Source organism: Rhinatrema bivittatum, chromosome 17, assembly GCF_901001135.1.
Source record: "Rhinatrema bivittatum chromosome 17, aRhiBiv1.1, whole genome shotgun sequence".
Taxonomy (NCBI): Eukaryota; Metazoa; Chordata; class Amphibia; order Gymnophiona; family Rhinatrematidae; genus Rhinatrema; species Rhinatrema bivittatum.
In genome coordinates, this window is record NC_042631.1 from 34,568,496 (window position 1) to 34,590,953 (window position 22,458).

General features: G+C 42.3%; 1 protein-coding gene across 1 annotated transcript in view; it reads left to right on the plus strand.

Annotated features, from left to right (window-relative positions):
- The window catches only part of B4GALNT4 (beta-1,4-N-acetyl-galactosaminyltransferase 4), a 334,646-nt gene that overhangs the window by 282,545 nt on the left and 29,643 nt on the right, over positions 1–22,458 (plus strand). The window contains exons 9-12 of the mRNA XM_029583102.1: positions 79–145; positions 17,336–17,479; positions 18,175–18,284; positions 20,488–20,588. Coding sequence (XP_029438962.1) covers positions 79–145; positions 17,336–17,479; positions 18,175–18,284; positions 20,488–20,588 — 422 coding nt within the window. The remainder of the gene's footprint in view (positions 1–78; positions 146–17,335; positions 17,480–18,174; positions 18,285–20,487; positions 20,589–22,458) is intronic.

Genomic DNA, 22,458 nt, shown 5'->3' on the forward strand with positions numbered 1-22,458 from the left:
TTCAGAAAACTCAGGCATTAAATCGTACTGTCGGGAAAAGATTTCGAAATGCTAATTTTCTTCTTTGTTTATTTTCAGTGGCGAATCTTCCTCCCCAGCCTGAAGTTCGAAGTCATTGATTCCTCCTTCATCTCGCTCTATGCAGGTAAGGCCTCTTTAGGAGCCACCACGTCCTTATTTATTTAATTTATTTCCATCTATTTTTTAGCCCACACAACCCTAAGTGTCCGTTTCTCTTTCCTTCTCCTTTCACTTTGGAAAACAAGTCATGTTTTTAGTTTGCCATTAGGATTCATGATGCTCCGTTCCTCTTCTCATGCTTCGACTGTGCCCTGAATAGAGTCTGACCTTTACTGTGTTTGATAGTTGTGTCTTGCGGAACACTAGATGACGGTCTCCTCCTTTCCTTTTAATAATTGTACCATGAGAAGGGCCTGGCCTTTTCCATCTGCATGCTGTCACTAGGCTTTATGGAGTGAATAACTGCAGAATTATACGTGCACTTTCAAACAAGGACAGACTCCTTCTCAGTTTTTAGATGCAATAAAAACACATACGAGGACTTTAAAGTTGAGTTGTCATGCATCTAAGATATGTATTTATTTAATAACATGTGCTTAACTTCATGTGTTTCAAAATGTTCCGTATGTAGGTAAACAGTATGCTGTATATGCACATAACTTTGTGATAATTTATAAGTGCATAAGTCACAAATTCCTTCCCAAAATATTCCTTTCTAGTGCATGTAAAATTAGTTCTCCGAAGACAGGCAGTCTTTTGACATGGGTGACATCAGATGGAGCTGGGCACAGAAATTTGATTTCAGTTTCTAAAAATGTTGAGCATGCATTACTGGGCATGTGCAGTATGCTATATTGCCACGTGTCCATATGGGGGCCTCTTCAGTTTCATCTTTTCCATGGAGCCCACTGGTCTCAGATTTTTTTCTCTCTCCTGCTAGCAGGGAATATTTGCTTCCTAGGAGAGCAGGAATCATCTTTTGTGGGGCCCTAGGTCTTCGAGCCTGTACCACGTCTGTGCTGTCCGGGTTGAAAGGACTGAGACCTACTGAAAGGTTGCACCTCTGTGGGGTCGAAAACGCTTGGATCCCCTGTCACGACCTCTCATGCCAAAGGAGTGCAGCGTCTGCTTCTTATCGTCCGGCAACTGAGGAACCGGGGATTTGTCCCTCCTACTGGCCAGTTTCTCCAACTCACTCCCAAACAAGAGCGAGCCTTTAAAGGGCATTTTAGTGAGGTTAGCCTTGGAGGTCGCATAGGCCGACCAGTTTTTCAGCCATAACTGATGCCTGGCTGCTATTACCCGAAGCCACCCCCTCTGGCTGAGGTGCGGACCAAATCGCAGCCTGCATCTGCCGAAAAGGCGGCTGCTGGTTCCATCAATGCCCTGGCATCACACCAGCTTCATCGACGACCTGAGAGAGAAGTAAACAAGAGCAAGTCACCAGGGAATAACAAGAAGCTATTTGCAAAGTCATAGCCACTGCTTCAGCCTGCTTAAGGATGGCCTCAATCCTTCTATCAGGCATATCCTTCAAGGCCGCTCCTCCCTTCATGGGGATAGTCGCCCACTTGGGGATGGCACAGACAAGCGTGTCTGCTTTTGGAAAACGCTCTCTCACCACTGGATCCAGGGGGTACAGGCCTTCCAAAACTCGACCCCCTTTGAAATTTGCCACCAGGGCGCTCCACTCAAGATTAATCAATTCTTGAACGGCCTCCATAACAGGGAAAAAAACAAGAAGCTCTACACAAAGAAAGCAAACTGGGATTTTTCTTTGGCTCGGACATGGAATCCTCCCGAGATACTCCCAGCATCTTTAAGGTCTGGGAAATCAGAGCCGGTAGCTTATCTCTGTGAAAGAACCGCAACATAGTCCTGTACGGTTCCAGTCCCGGAGGAATTTCCCCATCCTCCAGCGAGTCAGGATTGGCCTCATCATCCATGCCATCCAGATTCCTATCAGGCCCTGCTGCCAATCTAGGTTACTACCCAGGAAAGAGATCTAGGCATCATAGTGGATAATACATTGAAATCGTCAGCTCAGTGTGATGTGGCAATTAAAATAGCAAACAGAATGTTACGATTTATTAGGAAGGGAATGGCGAATAAAATGGTGGATGTCATAATGCCTCTGTATCACCCCATAGTGAGACCGCACCTTGAATACTGTGTGCAGTTCTGGTCACCGCATCGCGAAAAAGATATAGTTGCACTGGAGAAAGTACATAGAAGGGTGACAAAAATGATAAAGGGGATGGAATGGCTCCCCTATCAGGAAAGGGTAAAGAGGTTAGGTCTGTTCAGCTTGGAGAAGAGACGGCTGAGGGGGGATATGACAGAGGTCTTTAAAATCATGAGAGGTCTAGAATGGGTAAATGTGAATCAGTTATTTACTCTTTCAGATAATAGAAGGGCTAGAGGGGACTCCATGAAGTTACCAAGTAGCTCATTTAAAACAAATTGGAGAAAAATCTTTTTCACTCAACGCGTAATCTCTGGAATTCATTGCCAGAGGATGTGGTTACGGCAGTTAGTGTAGCTGGGTTTAAAAAAGGTTTGGATAAGTTCCTAGAGCAGAAGTCCATAAATTGCTATTATTCAATAAGGATTAGTAGCTTGAGATCTTTTCATTTAGGGGGTCGATTTTTGAAAACACGCACAGGCGTCCATGTGCGCGCGGTTCCTGGTGCACACACATGGATGCGGCTATTTTATAACATCCACAGGTCGGCGCACGCATGTTATAAAATATGATTCCTGTGCGGGCGGGTGCCTTCTCCCACGCGCAGTGGGGGGGGACTTCTTAAAAATATGCGCAGCGACGCAAGTAGGGTTTTCCAAGTTCCCTATTCCCCTTAACTACCCTTCCTACCTTTTCCCCTTTTCCCCCTTTCCTCCCCAACTCCTAAGCCCTAGCTATCCCAAATTTTTTTGTTTTATTACTTACTGCTCCTTCCGAGCAGAAGTAAGATCGGCGGGCCAGCCAGCTGCCAGCCGCTGTACCAGTCAGCCCCAGGCTCAGCCCCTTTTGATAGCCCGGCAGTTCTGTGCATATTGGGAGCTACACCCATGGCCAGGCCGTTTCTAAAATGTGCTCCGCGCACGCATGGCCCGATGACACGTATATTCCCCAGATTTTACGTGCATGGGCTTTTTAAAATTCGGGCTTTAATGTTTGGGTTATTGCCAGGTGGTTGGCCACTGTTGGACAGAGGATACTGGGTTTGATGGACCCTTGGTATGACCCAGTATGGCAAATCTTTGTTATGTTCTTAGAAGAGCAGATTAATATGCTTGCAGGCCTCTAATAGCACACATGAAAGTATTTTAGCATACATATTAAGTTGGGTATCTACTTGCATGCAAACTATGCACATAGGATGATAAATTCCTTAGTTATTGTCAACCTGTTTGCTATATTTAGTAGGACCCTTGTGTCCAGATAAACTTATCACCTGCTTGAACTAGGTGATAGATGTTAGTGGACTGAGAATGCTGGCATGCCAACATTTTAACACTTGAGGAAAGCCATGTTATCATGGCTTCCTCCCAGTCCAGGACTAGGTTTCTTCCAGTGCCTCTCCCCCACTCAACCCAACAAATAGATCGGATCCTCCAAGGTCTTTCACTCTCCGTGAAGAAAGATGCCTCCCTCCCATCTCACAAAAAAATGATTAGCCCCCTTTTGTCCCAGCTTCACATAGTGACGCACTCCTAGGCAGTGCCATTCAGAGTTTGGTGGTCAGGATAGCCTATGAAGAATATGGTGCCCTCCAGAATAGTAGGTTGACATTCTGAAGGGGTGGGAGAAGTTGTAGGGTCTTTGGAAGCCTCCATAGGAGCTGCTTCTCTCTGCAGCAGGGGTGTGGGGCAGAGGAGCCCATGAAGGAGCCTTTAACTTGTATCAAGGAAGGTTTAGTTAGGGTTGGAGGATTATGATATACAAAGTAAGCACTAGATAAAAGGCCATACTCTTTTTAGGGTAGGCTTTTTAGCAGTTGCAAGCTCCTGCTCATCATTATCTTAGTAGATTAGAACGTAACTGCAATTCTAGCGTGCACGCTAAAATTTTAGCATCTTCTCACTAACATTTTTTTATCATCCAGCTTTGTGTGTCAGCCCCATTGTGGTTGCTTTTGCTGCAGTAAATTATCACCCATTAGATGGTAGAAAGGTGGGAATGTTTGCAGGGCAAGTGGACGGAGAAGGAGCAGCAGAAGAGTGAGAGTAACACAATATAGAATTTAAGCCTGGTATAGATCTGTGAGATGCAGCAAGCTGTGGGGGCTGGAGGAAGAAGGAAAAGCGACATGAGACAAGGGATTATGAGATGAGGCCAGGCCTCCTGGCTGTTTCCCCACACTGCTCTTGTTCCCAGGGTAAGCAAGCCAAAATAGTTTGCTTTGAAGCCTCTAAAACTGCTTATTTGTATTTTGCTCTTTTGCTAAAAACTCCACCTCAGTAAAATTTGTTTACAGCAAGTAACTAAAGTGGGGTTTAATTAGTTTCAGCCACAGAGGAAAAAAAGATCCAGTTTGTTCCCTGCAAGCACATACCCTTGATATTTTTTACAGGATTAAATCCATGTGCTGTATCAGACAGACCGGGACATGTTTTGTTTAGTTCTGTTCAATGAGCAGATAATTTGTTTTGTGGGAGTGTTAGTTCGGTGCCCTGGCTGGACCTGCGAACCTTGGCGTTCCCTTCTGTTTCAGCTTCTGTCACACACACAATGGAGCAACGGTGGCAAAAGAGATGCGAGTTGTATGACCTGATGTGTTTGAACTTCTTGCGCCATTTAACTCGTCCCAGCTGCAACTAATTTTATTCTTGGGGCTTGAATCACCCATTTAGAGATTGGAAATGAGGTTGGCCTGCATACCCACTCAGGAGGGTAGGTGTAACATTGAGATCCAAAGATTAGGCCTCAGGAGACCCGAGGGTAGCAAATAAGACGTTAAGTGGCAATGTACTAAGCTGTATTAAAATCATCCATAAATACATGTTAACAGCTGATTTTAACGCTGAATTATGCCCAGTGTACTAAAGGGCATTAAACTGTTGGTTTTATGGGAGATAACGCCAGTCCATTTGGGTACTTGCCAGGTTCTTATGGCCTGGATTGGCCACTGTTGGAACAGGATGCTGGGCTTGATGGACCCTTGGTCAGACCCAGTATGGCATGTTCTTATGTTCTTATGTTCTTACTCTGCTGGAGGATAACTCAAGGCTCGATGTGATTCCTTTAGAATCAGTGCTTGAATTTCGAACTCCACTGACCCATTTTGTCTCTGAGCTCTAAAGCCCTGAAGTGCCTTCTTGCCCCTCTCTGGGATTTGCAAAAGAAGCGGCAACTTGAATGGGAAATGTAAATGTATCAGCTTGTGTCTTATGATTATATGTCTGGTAAGCTGGAACAGATAATGTAGAGTTTAATTAAATCCATAGATCTTCTTTCCTTTCCTCAACCAGGCGACAGCGCTGTGATTAATAGATTTTAGTCAGGAGAGGCATTTTCATCATTAACTGGCCATCAGGCTTGTCCCCCCGCTTCCTGTGAGAGAAAACCTGTGGGGATAAGGGACATAGTTTCCTGCAGATGTCCAATGCAGGAATCAATAGGAAAAGGGAGGCTGCTGCTACTAGGGAAATTAGAAAACTGATGAAAGAGGTAATTTCAGTTCTTTGGTGATAAATTGAGCTGGTTTTTACTTTAGACGGAGCTGAAAAACCATGCACATCCCCTTTCTTTGCATCTGCTTTTGCACTATTCAGTGTCTGATGGCAGAGAGAACTTTGGTTTATTGTATAGGGGAGCCATATGTGCACGGTGGTGGGGGTGGCAGATTGGGATTCCTGTCACTTTCCGCTCACCCTAACAGGCACGCACAGCAGGTGGGTGTAATATTGTGACTCATTTTAAACTCTTGTGTGCCAAAGAGCAGCACAGTGCTATCCTTCTATATTGTACAAGCATCTTCTTGTCGTTAGTAGAGATAGCACCATGTTAACCTGCCAAAAAAATAAAATTAATTAAAAGCAACAAAATAATTAGTAGAGATGATCTGCTTTTATAAAGCTGACAGCTGTTTAATGGTGCAGGCTTCTGGGACTACTAAGGTCCCTTCCTCATTACCTTATTAAATGTATCGGCTCTATCCAACTGCGTTGTGGCTTTTCTGTAATTTTACTTGTTACGTAGTAAATGACGGCAAACCAGAATGGTCGATCCAGTCTGCCCGGCGAGATGTTATTGTTCGGTATTCCAGACATGTGTACTTTAGGGGGTGGAAGGGTGTTTGCTTTAAATCTGTGTGACCAAGTAGTTCCTCCTTTCTCTTTTTTCCTTTCTCCAACTGAATCGAATCCCAGCGCTGGGATCCTGCTGCTGTGAGCCTTCATTCTCACCCCCACCCCTCCCTTCTGGAGTTTTTTTCCATCCCCACTGTTCCTAGCCTGGTCATTGCAGCTGTAGTCCTGAGGCCAGGAGCCGTGCACCAGGGCGAAAACACCCATGTGTAACATTAACACAAATAACATGATCACCACCATATCTCTTTTCCTTATTAATCCCCCCCAGGAGTAGCACAAGTTTTCTAAATCACTGGCGCTTGAAAATAATATTTCAACACTAAAATTAAAATAAAATATAAAACACCAACAAAGCTGGCATCTTTAAAACCTCTGCTTCCAAAGGATTAGACCAGAGCTTTCCAAACTGTGTAACGCAACATGTTAGTGTGTTGCCTGCAGTGTGCAGGTGTGTCGTGCACCGTGCCTTCAACTCCAACGCGAGTTTGTGCTTTTTTTCCTAGCGATTCACTTTTTTTTTTTCAGTTCGTGGGTTGCTTATTATTTGGCGATTTTTGCTGTCAATCGCGGGTTTTTTTCGGGCTTGGTGGGTGGGACTTGAGCCCAGCTGTCCCTGTCATTGGCTGCTGCTGATGATGAGGCCTGGCCATGAGGAGCACTGACCACAAGCCACAGTGTCTGGTGATCATGGAAGGTTTTATGCACCACGGCAGGCTTGAACCCTGAAGGAAATGAAACACTTAACTGGCAACAATCACAAAGAAGAGGTACATGAGTGAGGGGGCCAGACATGTGCTGGGGGGGAGATATGAGTGTGTGGGGGCCAGACATGTGCTGGGGGGGGAGATATGAGTGTGTGGGGGACAGACATGTGCTTGGAAGAGGGGCGAGATGAGTGTGTGGGGGCCAGACATGTGCTTGGGCTTGTTTTTTTGGAAAATAGCGCTTGTTTTATCATGAAAAACTGGCAGCAATCAAAAAGAAGAGGTACATGAGTGTGGGGGCCAGACATGTGCTGGGGGGGGGGGGAGAGATGAGTCTGTGGGGGCCAGACATGTGCTGGGGGGGAGAGATGAGTGTGTGGGGGTCAGACATGTGCTTGGGCTTGTTTTTTTGGAAAGTAGCGCTTGGAATATATATTTTTAATATAAATGAAAGGTTTTCATGAGAGAAACATTTATTTATGTATAGATAAGGAAACATATATAAATTTTCAAACTACGTTTCGTTCATTTAACCTTTAACCTCTGGTTTGCTGGTAGACTGAATTACCGTGTCGTGAAATTATGTTTGTCTAAAAAGTGTGTCACCAGCATGAAAAGTTTGGAAAGCTCTGGATTAGACAGTGCCCTCATTTAACTCGCCTCCTTTTCATGTCAATACATGGTGCCCAATATTTTATGAAAGCCTCATATTTCCCTCTTAGCAAGTGGTAATATTTTCATAAACCATCATATCTTAAGCCTTCTGCAACCCTACATGATGGGCTCTAAATGCAGCCACCAATTGTCACCCTTAACAGCCACCAGGACAGTCTAGAAATTTATACTTTATGGGGTAGATTTTCAGAGCCCTGCTCGCCTAAATCCCGCCCAAAACCGGGCGGATTTAGGCGAGCAGGGCCCTGCGCGCCGGGAAGCCTATTTTACATAGGCCTCCCGGCGCGCGCAGAGCCCCGGGACTCGCGTAAGTCCCGGGGTTCTCGGAGGGGGGCGTGTCGGGGGCGTGTCGGGGGCGGGCCCGGTCGCCGCGGCGTTCCGGGGGCGTGTCGGCAGCGTTTTGGGGGCGGGTACGGGGCGTGGCTACGGCCCGGGGGCGTGGCCGCGCCCTCCGTACCCGCCCCCAGGTCGCGGCCCGGCGCGCAGCAGGCCCGCTGGCGCGCGGGGATTTACGTCTCCCTCCGGGAGGCGTAAATCCCCCGACAAAGGTAAGGGGGGGGTGTAGACAGGGCCGGGCGGGTGGGTTAGGTAGGGGAAGGGAGGGGAAGGTGAGGGGAGGGCAAAAGGAAAGTTCCCTCCAAGGCCGCTCCGATTTCGGAGCGGCCTTGGAGGGAACGGGGGGAGGCAGCGCGGCTCGGCGCGCGCAGGCTATACAAAATCGATAGCCTTGCGCGCGCCGATCCAGGATTTTAGTAGATACGCGCGACTACGCGCGTATCTACTAAAATCCAGCGTACTTTTGTTTGCGCCTGGAGCGCAAACAAAAGTAGGCTGTTCGCGCTCGTCTGAAAATCTACCCCTATGTTTTTAAAAGAAATGAAATTGTAGCTTAATTTCACAAATATTTTCATCTTATTCCAATCAAAAGTATACGTGAAGCTGACTTCACACGCATACTTTTGATTGGAATAAGAGCAGGCGTAGCTCTGTGTGGGTGATTTTGTGCATATTATTTCAGATAATTTTCACTGTGCACTTGTGCATGTGAATCCACTAATATAAATAATATAATAACCCATGTACATTAGCTGCATTTAGAAGAGTTATTTTCAGGCCCTTGTTTAGGTTGGAGTGTCAGGCTTTGGGTGACCTACAGAAGGTGCAAGGATAGGGGTACCTCGTCAGAGCATACAGAGTTATCTCCAGGATCTGCAGCACGCCCTTCAGAGGGAAAGCAGAAGATTGTGTAAGCCCAGTCTGCACTGAGGTCAAGAAGCTGGAAGTCTCTCCAGGAAATCAGGAAGAGAACACGAATCCATCACGGAAGGAATCACTCAGGAATGAGGAAGGGATCCATGCAGGCAAGAAAAAAGTTAGGAACAAGGCGGGTGCCCTGAGATTCTGAAGGAATTGTCCCAGAAAGCTGTTGTGCCAGCAAGGATTGGTTTCCAGCGCTGTCCTTAAAACTCTACTGCCAATCCGAGCATTTCCCCTGCTCCACCTCTTGGGCAGTCTCCTTAATTTCTTCAGGATGAGTTAAGATCCTCAAGCCTCTTGTGATTCTTGAGAACTGTTTATTCTAGAGAAACCACTGCAGCAGTTTGTAATCAGAAGCTTTAATTAGAGAAAGACAGAGACAAAGGGGACAGGGACAGGGCCCGGAACAAAGCACAAGGAGATAATTTGTTCTGGGGAATAACAGGTCTATACAATTGTAAAAACACCCAGTTACCCAATTTTTACAGCAATGTGTATAACAATATATACCCTTCATACTGACCAATCAGAGCATATTCAGAGTGTTGTTTTTAGATAAGTGCAGTACATTTGATTTGAGAATATATTAGACCAATCAGCTAATAGGTCTGGGGTGTTGGCTCATTGCATTCCAGCACGTAGACAGGGTCCTCTGCTTTCTTTGTCTAAAAACTAGTATTCAGGCATACAGCAGAAATGAGGTGCCTCAGAAAGTCAGTGCATACATATATCCCCCTCTTGAAGGGTTACGCCTAGAAACCCTTCACATATGGGCGGGGCCGTGGGTGCCTATCTTAGGTTATCCCTTACATCCTAAGCTAGCCTTAGGTGAAGAAATCTTACCCGTCCTTGGCTAAGCCCACTGTTTTTCCCTGCCCATTTGATTCATGGGGAAGCTCATGCATGTCCATCATTAAGCACTGATGGATAGTAGTTACTTGATCTTGTACTGCAGATGAAGAGTTGATCATAATTTTCAGTCCGGGCATCCTGGACATGGCTGCAGCGATGTAAGATCCAAATCATTGAAGGCAGAGGCATATGCATGGTAGGCAAAGACATAGCAAAAGTCCAATACATCATGCTAGTTCTGTAAGGTATTGATGGCGCTATGCAGTATTATGACAACATGCAGCAGTGAAAACAATCGCTGTATGGACATTCCTAATTCAACTGTGGCAGTCACCTGTCCAAGAGGTGACCCAGCAGTGGATGGGAAGGCTTCTAAATTAGTTTTGGTCAAGGGGTATTTGCTGTTAATGTAGTTGAGGGCTAGTTGTACTGCTTTGTCTTCGGGTGCTTCTGAGGAAGCGGGGGGCTAATACCCCTCTTAGATTGATGGTGTGTCTGAGTGTAATTGAGGATAATCATAGAAACAAGTGACAGCTGACTCTGTGAGAAGGTTTATAGCATGCTATGTGGTCTAAAACAAAATAATCTACTTCGCAGGGTTGCTAAACCATCAGTGTGAGTCTTTGCACAGGAAAAGGAAGAAATGTAGTAAAATAAAAAAACAGAAATAAGGAAAAATAATATCTTCCCCTCTGGAATCCCAAATGTAAACAAACTAGCTTATAGATAGAGATAGAAGAGCATTTCAAGAAATCACATAATAGAGATTTTAGGACTGGAGACTTCTACAAGTGTAAAAATTGCATGACCTCAAATTATATCATTGATTTAGGAAATCTAAATCATGGCACTTACAGAAAGGCATAATAACTAGATACATATAACATCAATTATCGCATGGCAGATCAAGGTACATTGATTCATGTGATCAAGAAAACTACATCAGGGTAAAGAATAACGAAACATAAAACAAAGAAGAAATCAGGCCAAATGAGTAGATAACTCAGGTCATATAATGTAATAATGTTGGGCTGGTTCGCTCTGAATTCTGACAATCAATGGAATATTCATTTTATTCAGTAGGTTGTATTAATCTTTCGCTAATCCAGGCCTAAGTTAAATATGTGTGCATAGAACATGTGTGTGTGATGGAGCAACACAAATTCAAATTGATGCAGCAAAAGTAAAGTGTAATAAACAGAACCACAGACAACTCAGGTACGGCAGACACTACATAGAATATATGTTTCACAAGACCGACACATATCCATTTATTTCACAAATAATCATAGATATCTTCATAACATCAAGACAGACAACAGTTAACACATATTTTGAGCTCAAAAATGAAAACAAAAGTAAAAGTAAACCAAAAAGGTGTTTGAAAAGTGCCTGGGAAATACCAGAAAAACAAAAACCAGAATTCTGTTTAAAAATGGAAAAAGAAAATAAAATTGAAAAAATATAGAAAAATAAAATATCGGCCTTAATTCTTTCATGACAGGAAGGCCAATGACATGAAAAATAAAAGCTAGCATACAAAAAAGTAAGAAAAAGAGAGATATGCATCCACTAGGAGGCGCTATCACAAGCCGCTTTGTAGAATAATACCAATATTTAGAATTCAACCTTGGAGAATAAATTCAGTCAGCAGAACACTGAGCTACAAAAATATCTCTGTCAACATTGCTGGAAAAAACCTTGTGAAACAGCAAAACAATGTTAAGACAATTCATATACTATTTAATAAAATCAATTTGGATTTGCAAGAAAAACAAACCTAGGGAGTGCTTTAAATGTACTGATGCGACTACTAAACCTTTGAATGCCTGTACCAACCCCCACTAGTGATTGCACGCCAAAGAATCTTAACTATTTCAGTGTCTCTCTGTACTTTCAAAACAATCTAATTAGCATAACCATGCCAAACTGCCATCTTTATTCATATACACACGCCTTCAATAGGAATGCTCCATTTGTTTAAACAAATGAAACCTATTTCTTTCTTCTTGGCACTTTGCTCAAGACGATGTCCCTGGGACATTCCAATCCAGAGCGCTGGTGTACACGTCCGGCCCGGTACTGCCCCAGCCTGAAATGCCGTGAAGAGATTGTCTGGTCTGATCAGTCAGGAGATTCAAATTACAGCTGTAGACGAAAACTCCATCCTCTGCTACCAAAATGTTTATTCTAGAGAAACCACTGCAGCAGTATGTAATCAGAAGCTTTAATTAGAGAAAGACAGAGACAAAGGGGACAGGGACAGGGACTGGAACAAAGCACGAGGAGATAATTTGTTCCGGGTAGTAACAGGTCTATACAAGTGTAAAAACACCCAGTTACCCAATTTTGACAGCAATGTGTATAACAATATATACCCTTCATACTGACCAATCAGAGCATATTCAGAGTGTTGTTTTTAGATAAGTGCAGTACATTTGATTTGTGAATTAGACCAATCAGATAATAGGTCTGGGGTGTTGGCTCATTGCATTCCAGCAGGTAGACAGGGTCCTCTGCTTTCTTTGTCTAAAAACTAGTATTCAGGCATACAGCAGAAATGAGGTGCCTCAGAAAGTCAGTGCATACATACAGAACGGTCTGGATCACTTCCTTCCAAGGTCATTAGTTTGAGACTGGCTAGCCCCTGTTATGGGGGAAGAAAAAAACGTGTGGATTGTATTCTCAATTCCATGTGCATTATTTTCCATGGTAAAAAACACCCATACAGCAAACCGATGCAAATGTCTCTGAGTACGTTTTCCCACTGACCGGTTTTAAACTGAAAATATACGCATACTTTCTCCTTGAAAATTAGTACAAAATCTGAGAGTAAAACATTTGAAAATGGTCATCTAAATTAATCCATTTAAAAGGTATCGCCTACAAATTATTTGTTGCGTCTTGATAACCAAAATCCTCTTTTTAAATAGCACCTAGCCTATGAGCACATTTTCAAAGAGAAACTCCATGCGGGGTTTCCCCTTTGAAAATCAGGCTGGTGGTAGGAACGGGACATCATTCTCAGCGTGTGGATTTGCACCTGACCTAACCCCGCCCCTTCCCCACCTCTTTCCAGTTGCAGGTAAAAATATGCACCCTGTGACTAGCATGGGCACTTGTACCTGCCAAGGGGGGGAGTGTGGGCACTTAGCTGGATTTTTCCCGTAGGTAAAAAGCTTTGAAAATTGCCATCTGTGTGACACAAATGAGACTTGTGCTGGAATCACATCATACTGTTAGGAGATTTTGGTCAAATAGTGCAGTATTCTTAAGGAAAGGTGCTCTATCTCTCTCTCTCTCTTATTTGGATTGAGCTGTCGCCTTTTCATCAGTAGCTCAGCAGGTATTTCCCTGTTGCCAGAGTGGCATAAAGAACATGATGGAATGAGACATTGTATATTTTATTCATGATTATTCTTGAATGGTATAGTTACCCGTAACCCATAATAAACCTCATTCCATCCCTCTATAATATTTGAAAGGGTGGGAGAAGGAAGGAGCGGGGTTACTTTGACAAGCTCCAGTATTTGTGTTCATTGCTATATATAAACACTTTTGTTCCTGCACTTCCCTCCTTTGAAGGGAAGTTGGAGACTGTTTATTTCCTTTTCTAAAGTGAATTTTGAAATCTGTTTTCACGCTGGTGACAAGCAGTGTCAAAACTAACATTATCTATCAGGCTATCTTGTTTCTATTCTTATGACCGATTTTCTCCTTTGTTAGCTGTACTTGGAGGTGCTATGATAGAAGAAAAAAGTCTGTTGGCTTCTCTGTAATAACGGTTAAATATTCAAACCCAATGCGGTGCTTGATCCCCATTTTTAGGCATTCTTTACATAGTTAAAAAAAAAAAAAAAGAATGCCTCATGGGAAGGTTAATCTTTTTTCTGTCTCCTCCCTTGTAAATACTATTTATGAGCTGTTAGATGTTTGCTGTTCCCTAGTTCATAGTTTACTGTTCCATGTAAAGGCAATGCCTAAAGTTTTTAGTTATCTGTGAACCGATACGATGTGCAAACGGTTGTCGGTATATAAAAGTTTCTAAATAAATAAATAAATAAGGTTGTGTCTGCGTGACAGTGGTGTCCAATCTACGCAGGTCTGCAGTCCCTGTATGACAGCTGGTGTAGCATAGTGAACCTGTGCTGTCTCTGCTGGTTCTGGCTCCTGGTCCCCCTGCTAATCTATTAGCGGGCCGCCGCTCTGTGAATGTGAGGCCTCCATTCAGTGTATGCAACGTATGTGTTTGCACCAATATAAGCCAAGCCAGGAGCAGGTAAAGGGTTATCCTGCTGTCAGTTAGATGAAGAGTGTTGGATTACACATTCACATATTATGACCAATGATTATAAACCGCAGCATGATAAGGGGAATATAATATGCAGCCCTAGTGCTACATAAAGGTCATTACACAATTTATTGAATTTTGTAGTGTTTCTTGTTTCCTCAAATTTTCGTTTGAAGTGAGATTATATTATATATAGTGATATTATGTATAGTGATTTGACTATTCTTGCACTTGGTGGGTTTTTTTTTTTTGTATTTTTCTTCTAGGATGTACATGTTTACATCTTTAGATCTGTCCCTCTATTCTTTATAACAAAGACCACTGACCATTTTAGTAGCCACTCTCTGGACTGACTCCATCCAGTTTATATCCATTTAAAGGCACAGTCTCCAGAATTGAACACAGTATTCCAAGCGAGGCCTCACCGGGGTCTTACACACAGGCAGTTTGACCTCCTTTGTGCTGCTGACCATTCCTCTCATTCCTCTCCCTGTGCATCCAAACATCTTTCTGTCTTTTGCCACTGCCTTAAGATCATCAGATACGATCACCCCCACACTGTATCGCAGTGCTTGATCCTGCATTTGTTTCGCATTAAATCTTAGCTGCTAGACTCTAGACCATTCCTTAACTTTCACTAGGACCCTCCTCCATGTTTTCTACCCTTTTCTGGGTGTTTACCCTGTTGCAGATTTTGGTATCATCCGCAAAGAGATACACCTTTTCCGCTAGTCCTTGCGCAATATTGAGAAAATGTAGAAAAGAGCCAGTCCAAGATCCGATCCCTGCGGCACACCACTAATAACCACTGCCCTTTATTGTTTCTAACCCGGTTACTCACTTCAGGGCCCATAGCAAGGGCTCTCAGTTAAGTGGCGTCTCTAGACTGAAGCATTTGCGGGGGAGCACGGCCCTCCTGCCCTTCCTGCATGCAGCAGTGCATAAAGGTGTGTAGCCCTTGGAAAGGGGTTTTTAGAAACCTGCCATCCCTATGCGCAGGTAAATATATAACTTTACCCACCGCGAGAAGAGGCATTCCTGGGGGATGGGCTTTACTCTTATGTGCATATTTGTTCTGAGGAAACCTACCTGCACAAGTTATCAGGCGTAAATGTGTGCAGGCAGTTTTCCTGGGACAGTTTTCAAAGTGAAAATATACGGATTCCTTCACTTTTGAATATTGTTACAAAATCTGTGGGTAAAAAGTAACTGCAAGCTCTGTACAACTGTCAGCTGTTTGAAAATAACCTTCTTAATATCTTATCTGGGGTGATTAATGCTTTAATGCAGCTTTACAAGCTGCAGAAGGTAGAGCGAGGGGAGTCCCTTGGTGAGGGACACAGGGTAGGTCATTTTCAAAGGGACTTCTGCAGGTAAAACAGTGCATTATGCACAGAAATGGCATTTTACAAATTGCCCGCCCAATATGTGGATAAAGATACGCACATATATTGTGTTCCCGCAAAAATTTCCCTGGACTGAGCAGAGGCGCTTCTGGGTGGTGGGGGGGAATGGGGAGAGGTTGGCAAAATTTGTGCTTACACAGATGCTTTTGCGTTTTCATAAGTGCACACAGAACATTTCCTGAAAAATCTCAGCAAACCATTTAGCAAGTGCAATTGAGCGTGGGTAGCTACAGTGGGATAATTTTCAAAAGAGGAAGAACATGCCTGTGCACATAAAATTTCCCTCTGAAAATTGGTGTAACTTGTGCAGGCTGTTACATAGTGATTGTAATATACAGGATGGAGACCTTCAATAGATAAGTCTGTTTATCAAGATGATAAATTTTATCCTTCGTTGTTTTCATTTAAAATTTATCTTCTCACACACACAAACGGTGAGTAACAATAGAGAGAATGCTATGATTTACAACAATATTTTAACCAATTACAAAAATGTACAAAATATCATCGCAAGATCATATCCCAACCCATAGAAATAGAGTAAAAACATCCACAAGCACTCATACCATTCCATGCCCACCCAATACAATAAAACTAACTCAATTAGCAAAGATATATATATATATATATAATGTCAAAATCGATCAATAGAAAGATAATTCTTCAGCATCTTACAGCGACCATATCACCTTCATCTCAAATATAATGATGAATATATTTGAGATGAAGGTGATATGGTCAGAGTAAGATGCTGAAGAAGATTTATCATCTTACTATTGATCGATTTTGACATATATCTTTGTGAATTGAGTTAATTTTATCGTATTGGGTGGGCATGGAATGGTATGAGTGTGTTTGAGTGTTTGTGGATGTTTTTACTGTGTTTTTATGGGATGGGATATGATCTAGTGACCTATTTGTATATTACATATTTGTAAATTTTTGTAATTGATTAACAATATTATTGTAAATCATAATATGGTTAGTGCATAATATGGATATTATATGGATAAGTTATAATAATATGGATATATCATAATATGGATAAGTTCTTGGAGGAGAAGTCTATTACCTGCTATTAATTAAGTTGACTTAGAAAATAGCCACTGTTATTACTAGCAACGGTAACATGGAATAGACTTAGTTTTTGGGTACTTGCCAGATTCTTATGGCCTGGATTGGCCACTGTTGGAAACAGGATGCTGGGCTTGATGGACCCTTGGTCTGACCCAGTATGGCATGTTCTTATAGCATTCTCTCTATTGCTGTTCACAAATTTTAAATGAACCCATTGTAGGGAAGACATAATGCAAGAGCCAAGCAGACAAAGGCCGACATGGTCAGGTAGCATGGTTCAAAGTTAAGTCATCCCTTCAGTAAATGACACTATGCAGTGTTAGAGGATATGTTTGAGTCTAGCTACTGAGGATTTCCTTATCTTTATTTGCTGACTTTAAACATCTGTTTAAGATCAGTCTGAGGAGAAGGGAATAATAGAGGATTGGTGCAGGCTCAAAGGCTTGCATGCAACATTCTGATGATATCACCATACCCAAAGAATCCATTTCTTTGCAGGACCAGTACAGTTACTTTAAAGATTGTAAATAATATCCCTTATAATATATATATTATAAAGTTTGAATAATACTAATGCATGTTAATCTAACATCAGTTTTGATTGTTGTAAATGTCTTGTTTTCAGTATTGACTGGCAGCATTATGGACCTTAGATATGATAAATTAAAGCAGTAATGTATTTACAGTACCTTGTATTTATTTATTTTTTATTTCTTTTGGGTGGGGTGGATTCCCAGATGAATCTTCTCTGAAGATGAATAAGGTCGATCACATTCCACAGTCTCTTGCCAGCCACTCAGGAAGTTACCTGTGGGAAGCTCAGAGAGAGGACCATGGGGCAGACATGCTGAAACCAGACCCTCGGGATACTTTCTTCCTAAGTAAGTTGGGCCAGAACTATCGAACAGGGCCACAGGTTTCAGCCAGCACGTTTACTGCCATGTTTTCTCCAGCTCGGATACCTTTCAACTCTTAGAAACATGGAACACATAAGCACAGCCCTTATGTGTCTCTAGCCTTCCCAGTTCCATATGCCCTAGGCCCCAGTTGATCTCTGGCTTTCTCACCCGTTTCCTCCCTGAATCACACATTCCTTGCTTTGGTAAATACAGTATATTAAAGCCAGAAATCAAAGGGTTCCTTTGGATTTACCTTCAGATGTAGCGCTCACCCTGGATCTTGTTAACTTTTAGTTAACTCAAAGTCCCAGGTTTTATCTCAGGGCTAACCTCAGTGATAGGGCTCTCTATAGAGTAGACTGTGTGTATCTTACTGTTTTAAGACGAACCATGTGCGGGTTTAGCCATAGAGTTGTGAGGGCCAGCTAGGCCATTCCTCATTGCGCAGAGCTTCTCGGTTGCGTTAAATAGAATTCTGGGATTATACGGTATTTACTCCCCAGAGAGTTCAACCTGGGCAGTGCACGTAACTCGCACTGCTCTGCCAATGAAAAGGTGTGAGCTGAATCTAAATGAATCAGATAAAAAAAAAAATAAGTTCCCTCGCTTCCAGGTTCGCTCCTCCATCAGAAGCTCCAAAGTAAACTAACTTTGCGTTTTGATTTTGTTTTCTTCAGCTCCCCTGATTGAGCCGTCCTGGGTGGAGAATGTACTAGTGCCGTGTGCCTATACCCCGACTTATGTGGTTAAGGACTTCCCCATCGCACGCTACCAGGGCCTTCAGTTTGTAAGTGTCTCATACACGTTGCCCCTTTTCTTTATTCTGCTACCAGGACCTTCTCTTTAACAGATACCTCATGAGCTTCCATGTAATAATGTAAGTTGTTTGCTTGATGTCGTTGGTGCTGGTTGAGCTTTCAGTGTGTGTACCTTTATGATGCCACATAAAGTAAAGCAATGATTTTTTTTTTTTTAATTTAGTTGTATAAGAAATGCATTTTCTCTTGGAAGCTTTCAGATCTCACTGTAGTTTCAAATGTGTAACATAGGCAAAGGGGTTTTTGAAGGATAATGCATTGCCCAGTTGTGCCGCAGCCTCCTCTGTCTGTTCCTGACATTCCCCGGATGTGAGGATACATGAGGCATCTAAAAAGAATGACAGTTTCAGCTACATTCTCTTCTGGGACAGCCAAAGTTCAGCCAGGGGTGTTTTGCTTCACCCTTTGTGCTCCATTCCTGTTTGTGTAAGCTTTTGTCGCTTCAGTTACTGATCTTTCTTTATTTATTGAATTTATTGAATCATATTTAGAACTCGCAAAGTAACATCACCTATATGAGATAATAAAACAAGTGATAAAACAAATAGCAAACAATAAAATACATCATAAAACACTAAAATCTAAAGGAACCAAAAAAGCAGGAAAGCTACCCAAAAGCAGCAAAGCTACCCAAACTCATTACACTGCCACGACATCTCCATGGCTACTATGGTTGGTACTCTGTCATCCTAATCCAGGGCTTTCCACACTTCTCCTAGGGATCCCACTGTCAGTTGGGTTTTCTCGAATGTACCTGAGATAAATTTGCATATATTGAGTTGCCAGTGTATGCAGATTTATCTCATGCATTGTTGTGGAGATCCTGAAAAACCCAACTGGCTGCAGAGTCTCCAAGACAGGTTTGGGAAGTCCTGGCCTGTTCCCCCCTCCAAAAACAATCCATTCAATGGCTGTGAATTTTACTAGGGTTATCAGTGTCGGAACATCTAGAATATAACCGAGTTTAAAAAAAAAAGTTTGGACGCGTTTCTGGAGGACAGGTCCATAAATACAGTAATCATTAGCCAGGTACACTTTGGCTTCTGCGCCTCTTAATTCCTGAGGCGAGAAGCGTGAAACGGACTTTCACATTGGGATTTGTTGGATACTTCCAGTGAAACTGGACTGGTCACTGTCAGAGACAGGATGCTGGGCTCAATAGGCCATTGGAAACTCCAGGCTAAAACATGGATTTTGTTTTCTCACTTGTCCAGACTTTGTGCTGATTTTAGAGAACTTCTCCATAATAGGGAAGGCATTCATGATGGAAGAGGTAACATGTCTGATTGTGCCAGAGGGACTGGGCTACGAAAGAATAAAAGCTACTCCATGCTAGTCCAGGACTGCAAACCTGAATGCTTCTTCGCTTTCCACAATCAGTAAAGTACAAAGGAAGGTTCCTGAACAATAGAATCGAGCAGCACCCGGCCCTCTCTCTCCTGGTTTTCTTTGCTCATGCAGTGCCGATGCTGTGGGACCCTTTTGGCTGTGGAAATGATCTTTTCCTTACACAGGCTCTTATGGGTCACTTGTACTAGAAGCAGGGGACATGTCTCATTCTTGGCACTTTTCCATCCCGACTTTGTACATCTTCCTTTGGCCCCCCTTCATTTTTCCAGTTGCGAAACTGAATGGTTTTGGAACAAAAAAATAGAGAAAATGTATTTATACTTGGCTTGATATTTTGTAATTTTTAACTTTTCTTTGTACGCCACTTTGAACAATGTTATTTATAACAGTGGATTATAAATAATTCCAATGAATAAATAAGGAAATGTGTGTTCCCAGCTATCGCTGCCATTGTATTTGTCTGACTTTACATGCATTCCTGTTTTGGAAATCTGCAGTACTTTGTGTTGATACGGAATTATTTTTACATTTTTTTAATGCCAGTTGGGTTTTTTTTTGTTTCAAGCTTTATAATGTTACTAAAATGTTCTTTTGAAATTAAATATCATATATCCTTTGGGTTCCTGCACTGTTGGCCTGTATGAAAAAGCTCATGTCATGCTCATCAAAGCCCTCATTCTAACCCCAGAAGTGTCTGTCCTCTCTCTCCATCCCACTGTCTTTCTGTCAGTCTCCACTGAGCTCCCCCTTACACAGGGCACTTTCCATTGTCTGTGCCATTCAGGTAGTCTGCTCAGCTGTCCCCTCTGCTTTCTACCATAGGTCTATCTTTCATTTGTCTATCCCAACGACTTCACCCGCCTTACCCACATGGAAACGGAAAATAAATGCTTTTACCGGGAATCTTCTCTGTATCTGGAAAAGTAAGTCTGCATTTTAATCATGAGCCTATGGTTTCTAATAATAATAATGTTCTGAGTCTCTGTAGGTTTCTAATTTACTGAGCAGATACCAGTGGTTTACCTGTCCATTTGTATTTTATGGATTAGATTAGATAGTTAAATCTATTTTTGTTCTCATTGTTTTGCAGATAATATTTATTCAGTTTTAACTTTAGATGTGTTTTTTCTTTCAAACTATTTTTATGTTCCTTTGTTTCATCTGTGATATTTTCATGGAGTTGGATACAGATTTGGATTCATTTAACATTTTGTCAGTATTATACTGAAATTCAAGTTCAGAGCTTTATGTAGAACATTTAAAGGTCATCAGGAAGCAACAGAATGCAATTACATCACATCTCACATTACCACCTAAAATGAAGTAATATGAATCGATATCTTTTGGTCTGTAAGAATGCTTGAGCTCTTGGGTAACCTGGAAATGCTAATAAATAAATTTTCTCTCATGCATATTCATTGTGGATATCCTGAACACCCGACTGGCTGGTGGGCCCCCAGGACAAGGTTGGGGACCACTGTTTTATAATGACCATCAGTGGCTCCTTGCCCTTGGCAATGTATTTTTAGACTACTGAAAGAGTCCACATGGAAGGGTGGCACCACAGCATTCTGGGGTACTTGTCCCCTGTAGGGAAATTATTCCTAAAATGTGGTGGGTCCAGATGTTCAACATACCAACAGGGGAAGTACAAACTTCACCACTGATGACAGATAGCATGGCTGAATGACTGTCAAAGATAGATCCTTACTTATTACCAAACTATTTTTACTTAACTTATCCTCCCTGTAATAGCTCAATTGAAAAAGAAAAAGCAGAAGGAAGGCAATTTTCAAAGCCATGTACCTGGATAAATAGTGATTTACCTGAGTAAATTGGGCCTTGCTGAAAATTGCTCTGCTCAATTGCAGCTGAAACTACACATGGAGCTCCTCTCTCGGTTGCCCACACAAAAGAGCAGATGCAACGTACACAAGCATTTTTTTTTTAATAACTTTTATTACAACTGTCAAATGAGAAACTTTACAATATCTTGCAAGTGTACCTAGTGTGACGAGACACATCTTCAGAACAAGAGAGAAGAAAAATGAGGTGGTCCTTATTATCCTGTTACATCGGTCCGGATGCATGGGTTTATTCCCCCCACCGACAGATGGGGACAATCTTTTTCTGTGACATCATCATTAGTTGACACCCTGGTGCAGCTTCAGCAAAGGCCGGTTTTCCCTGTTTCCAGCAGGTAGCAGGACGTACTGTTGTGATGCAGCAGGATATTTGTTTCTCAGGTTTAGGTTTATTATCTTCCTAGCTAGCTATTTAGAACCTTTTTTACTGCTCTTGTTCTTTTGCCTTTCCTTGTTCCTATTCATTAACCAAAAGAATTTCAGATGGTATTTTCTTAGAGGATCCTTTTATGGTGGTGTGTTTCATGTCATTTGTAGGTTATTTTTGAGTAAGTTTTTAGTTTATCTTTCATGGCTTTGACATAAGAATGCTAGCTCTTGTTGGAGCTGCACCACGGTAAAAACCAGTGTTGATATCATAGAAAAAGGTGTGTGTCCTCAGTCTCCATCTACTAAAAGGGGACATAAACCCATGCATCTGGACTGGTATAGCAGGATTCAAGGAAAGAAAATTATCAGGTAAGTTAAATTGTTCCATTATTATACATAAATGCGTACAGGCATCCACATTAATTGGGGACCTCAGACAGTTTTCTAGGCAAATTTTCAAAGGGAAAGTGTCCACATGGTTTCCTTTGAAAATTCAGGGAAAAGTACATACATTAAAACCATCCATATAGTTTGCAACTGAGCAGGCTATTTGAAAATA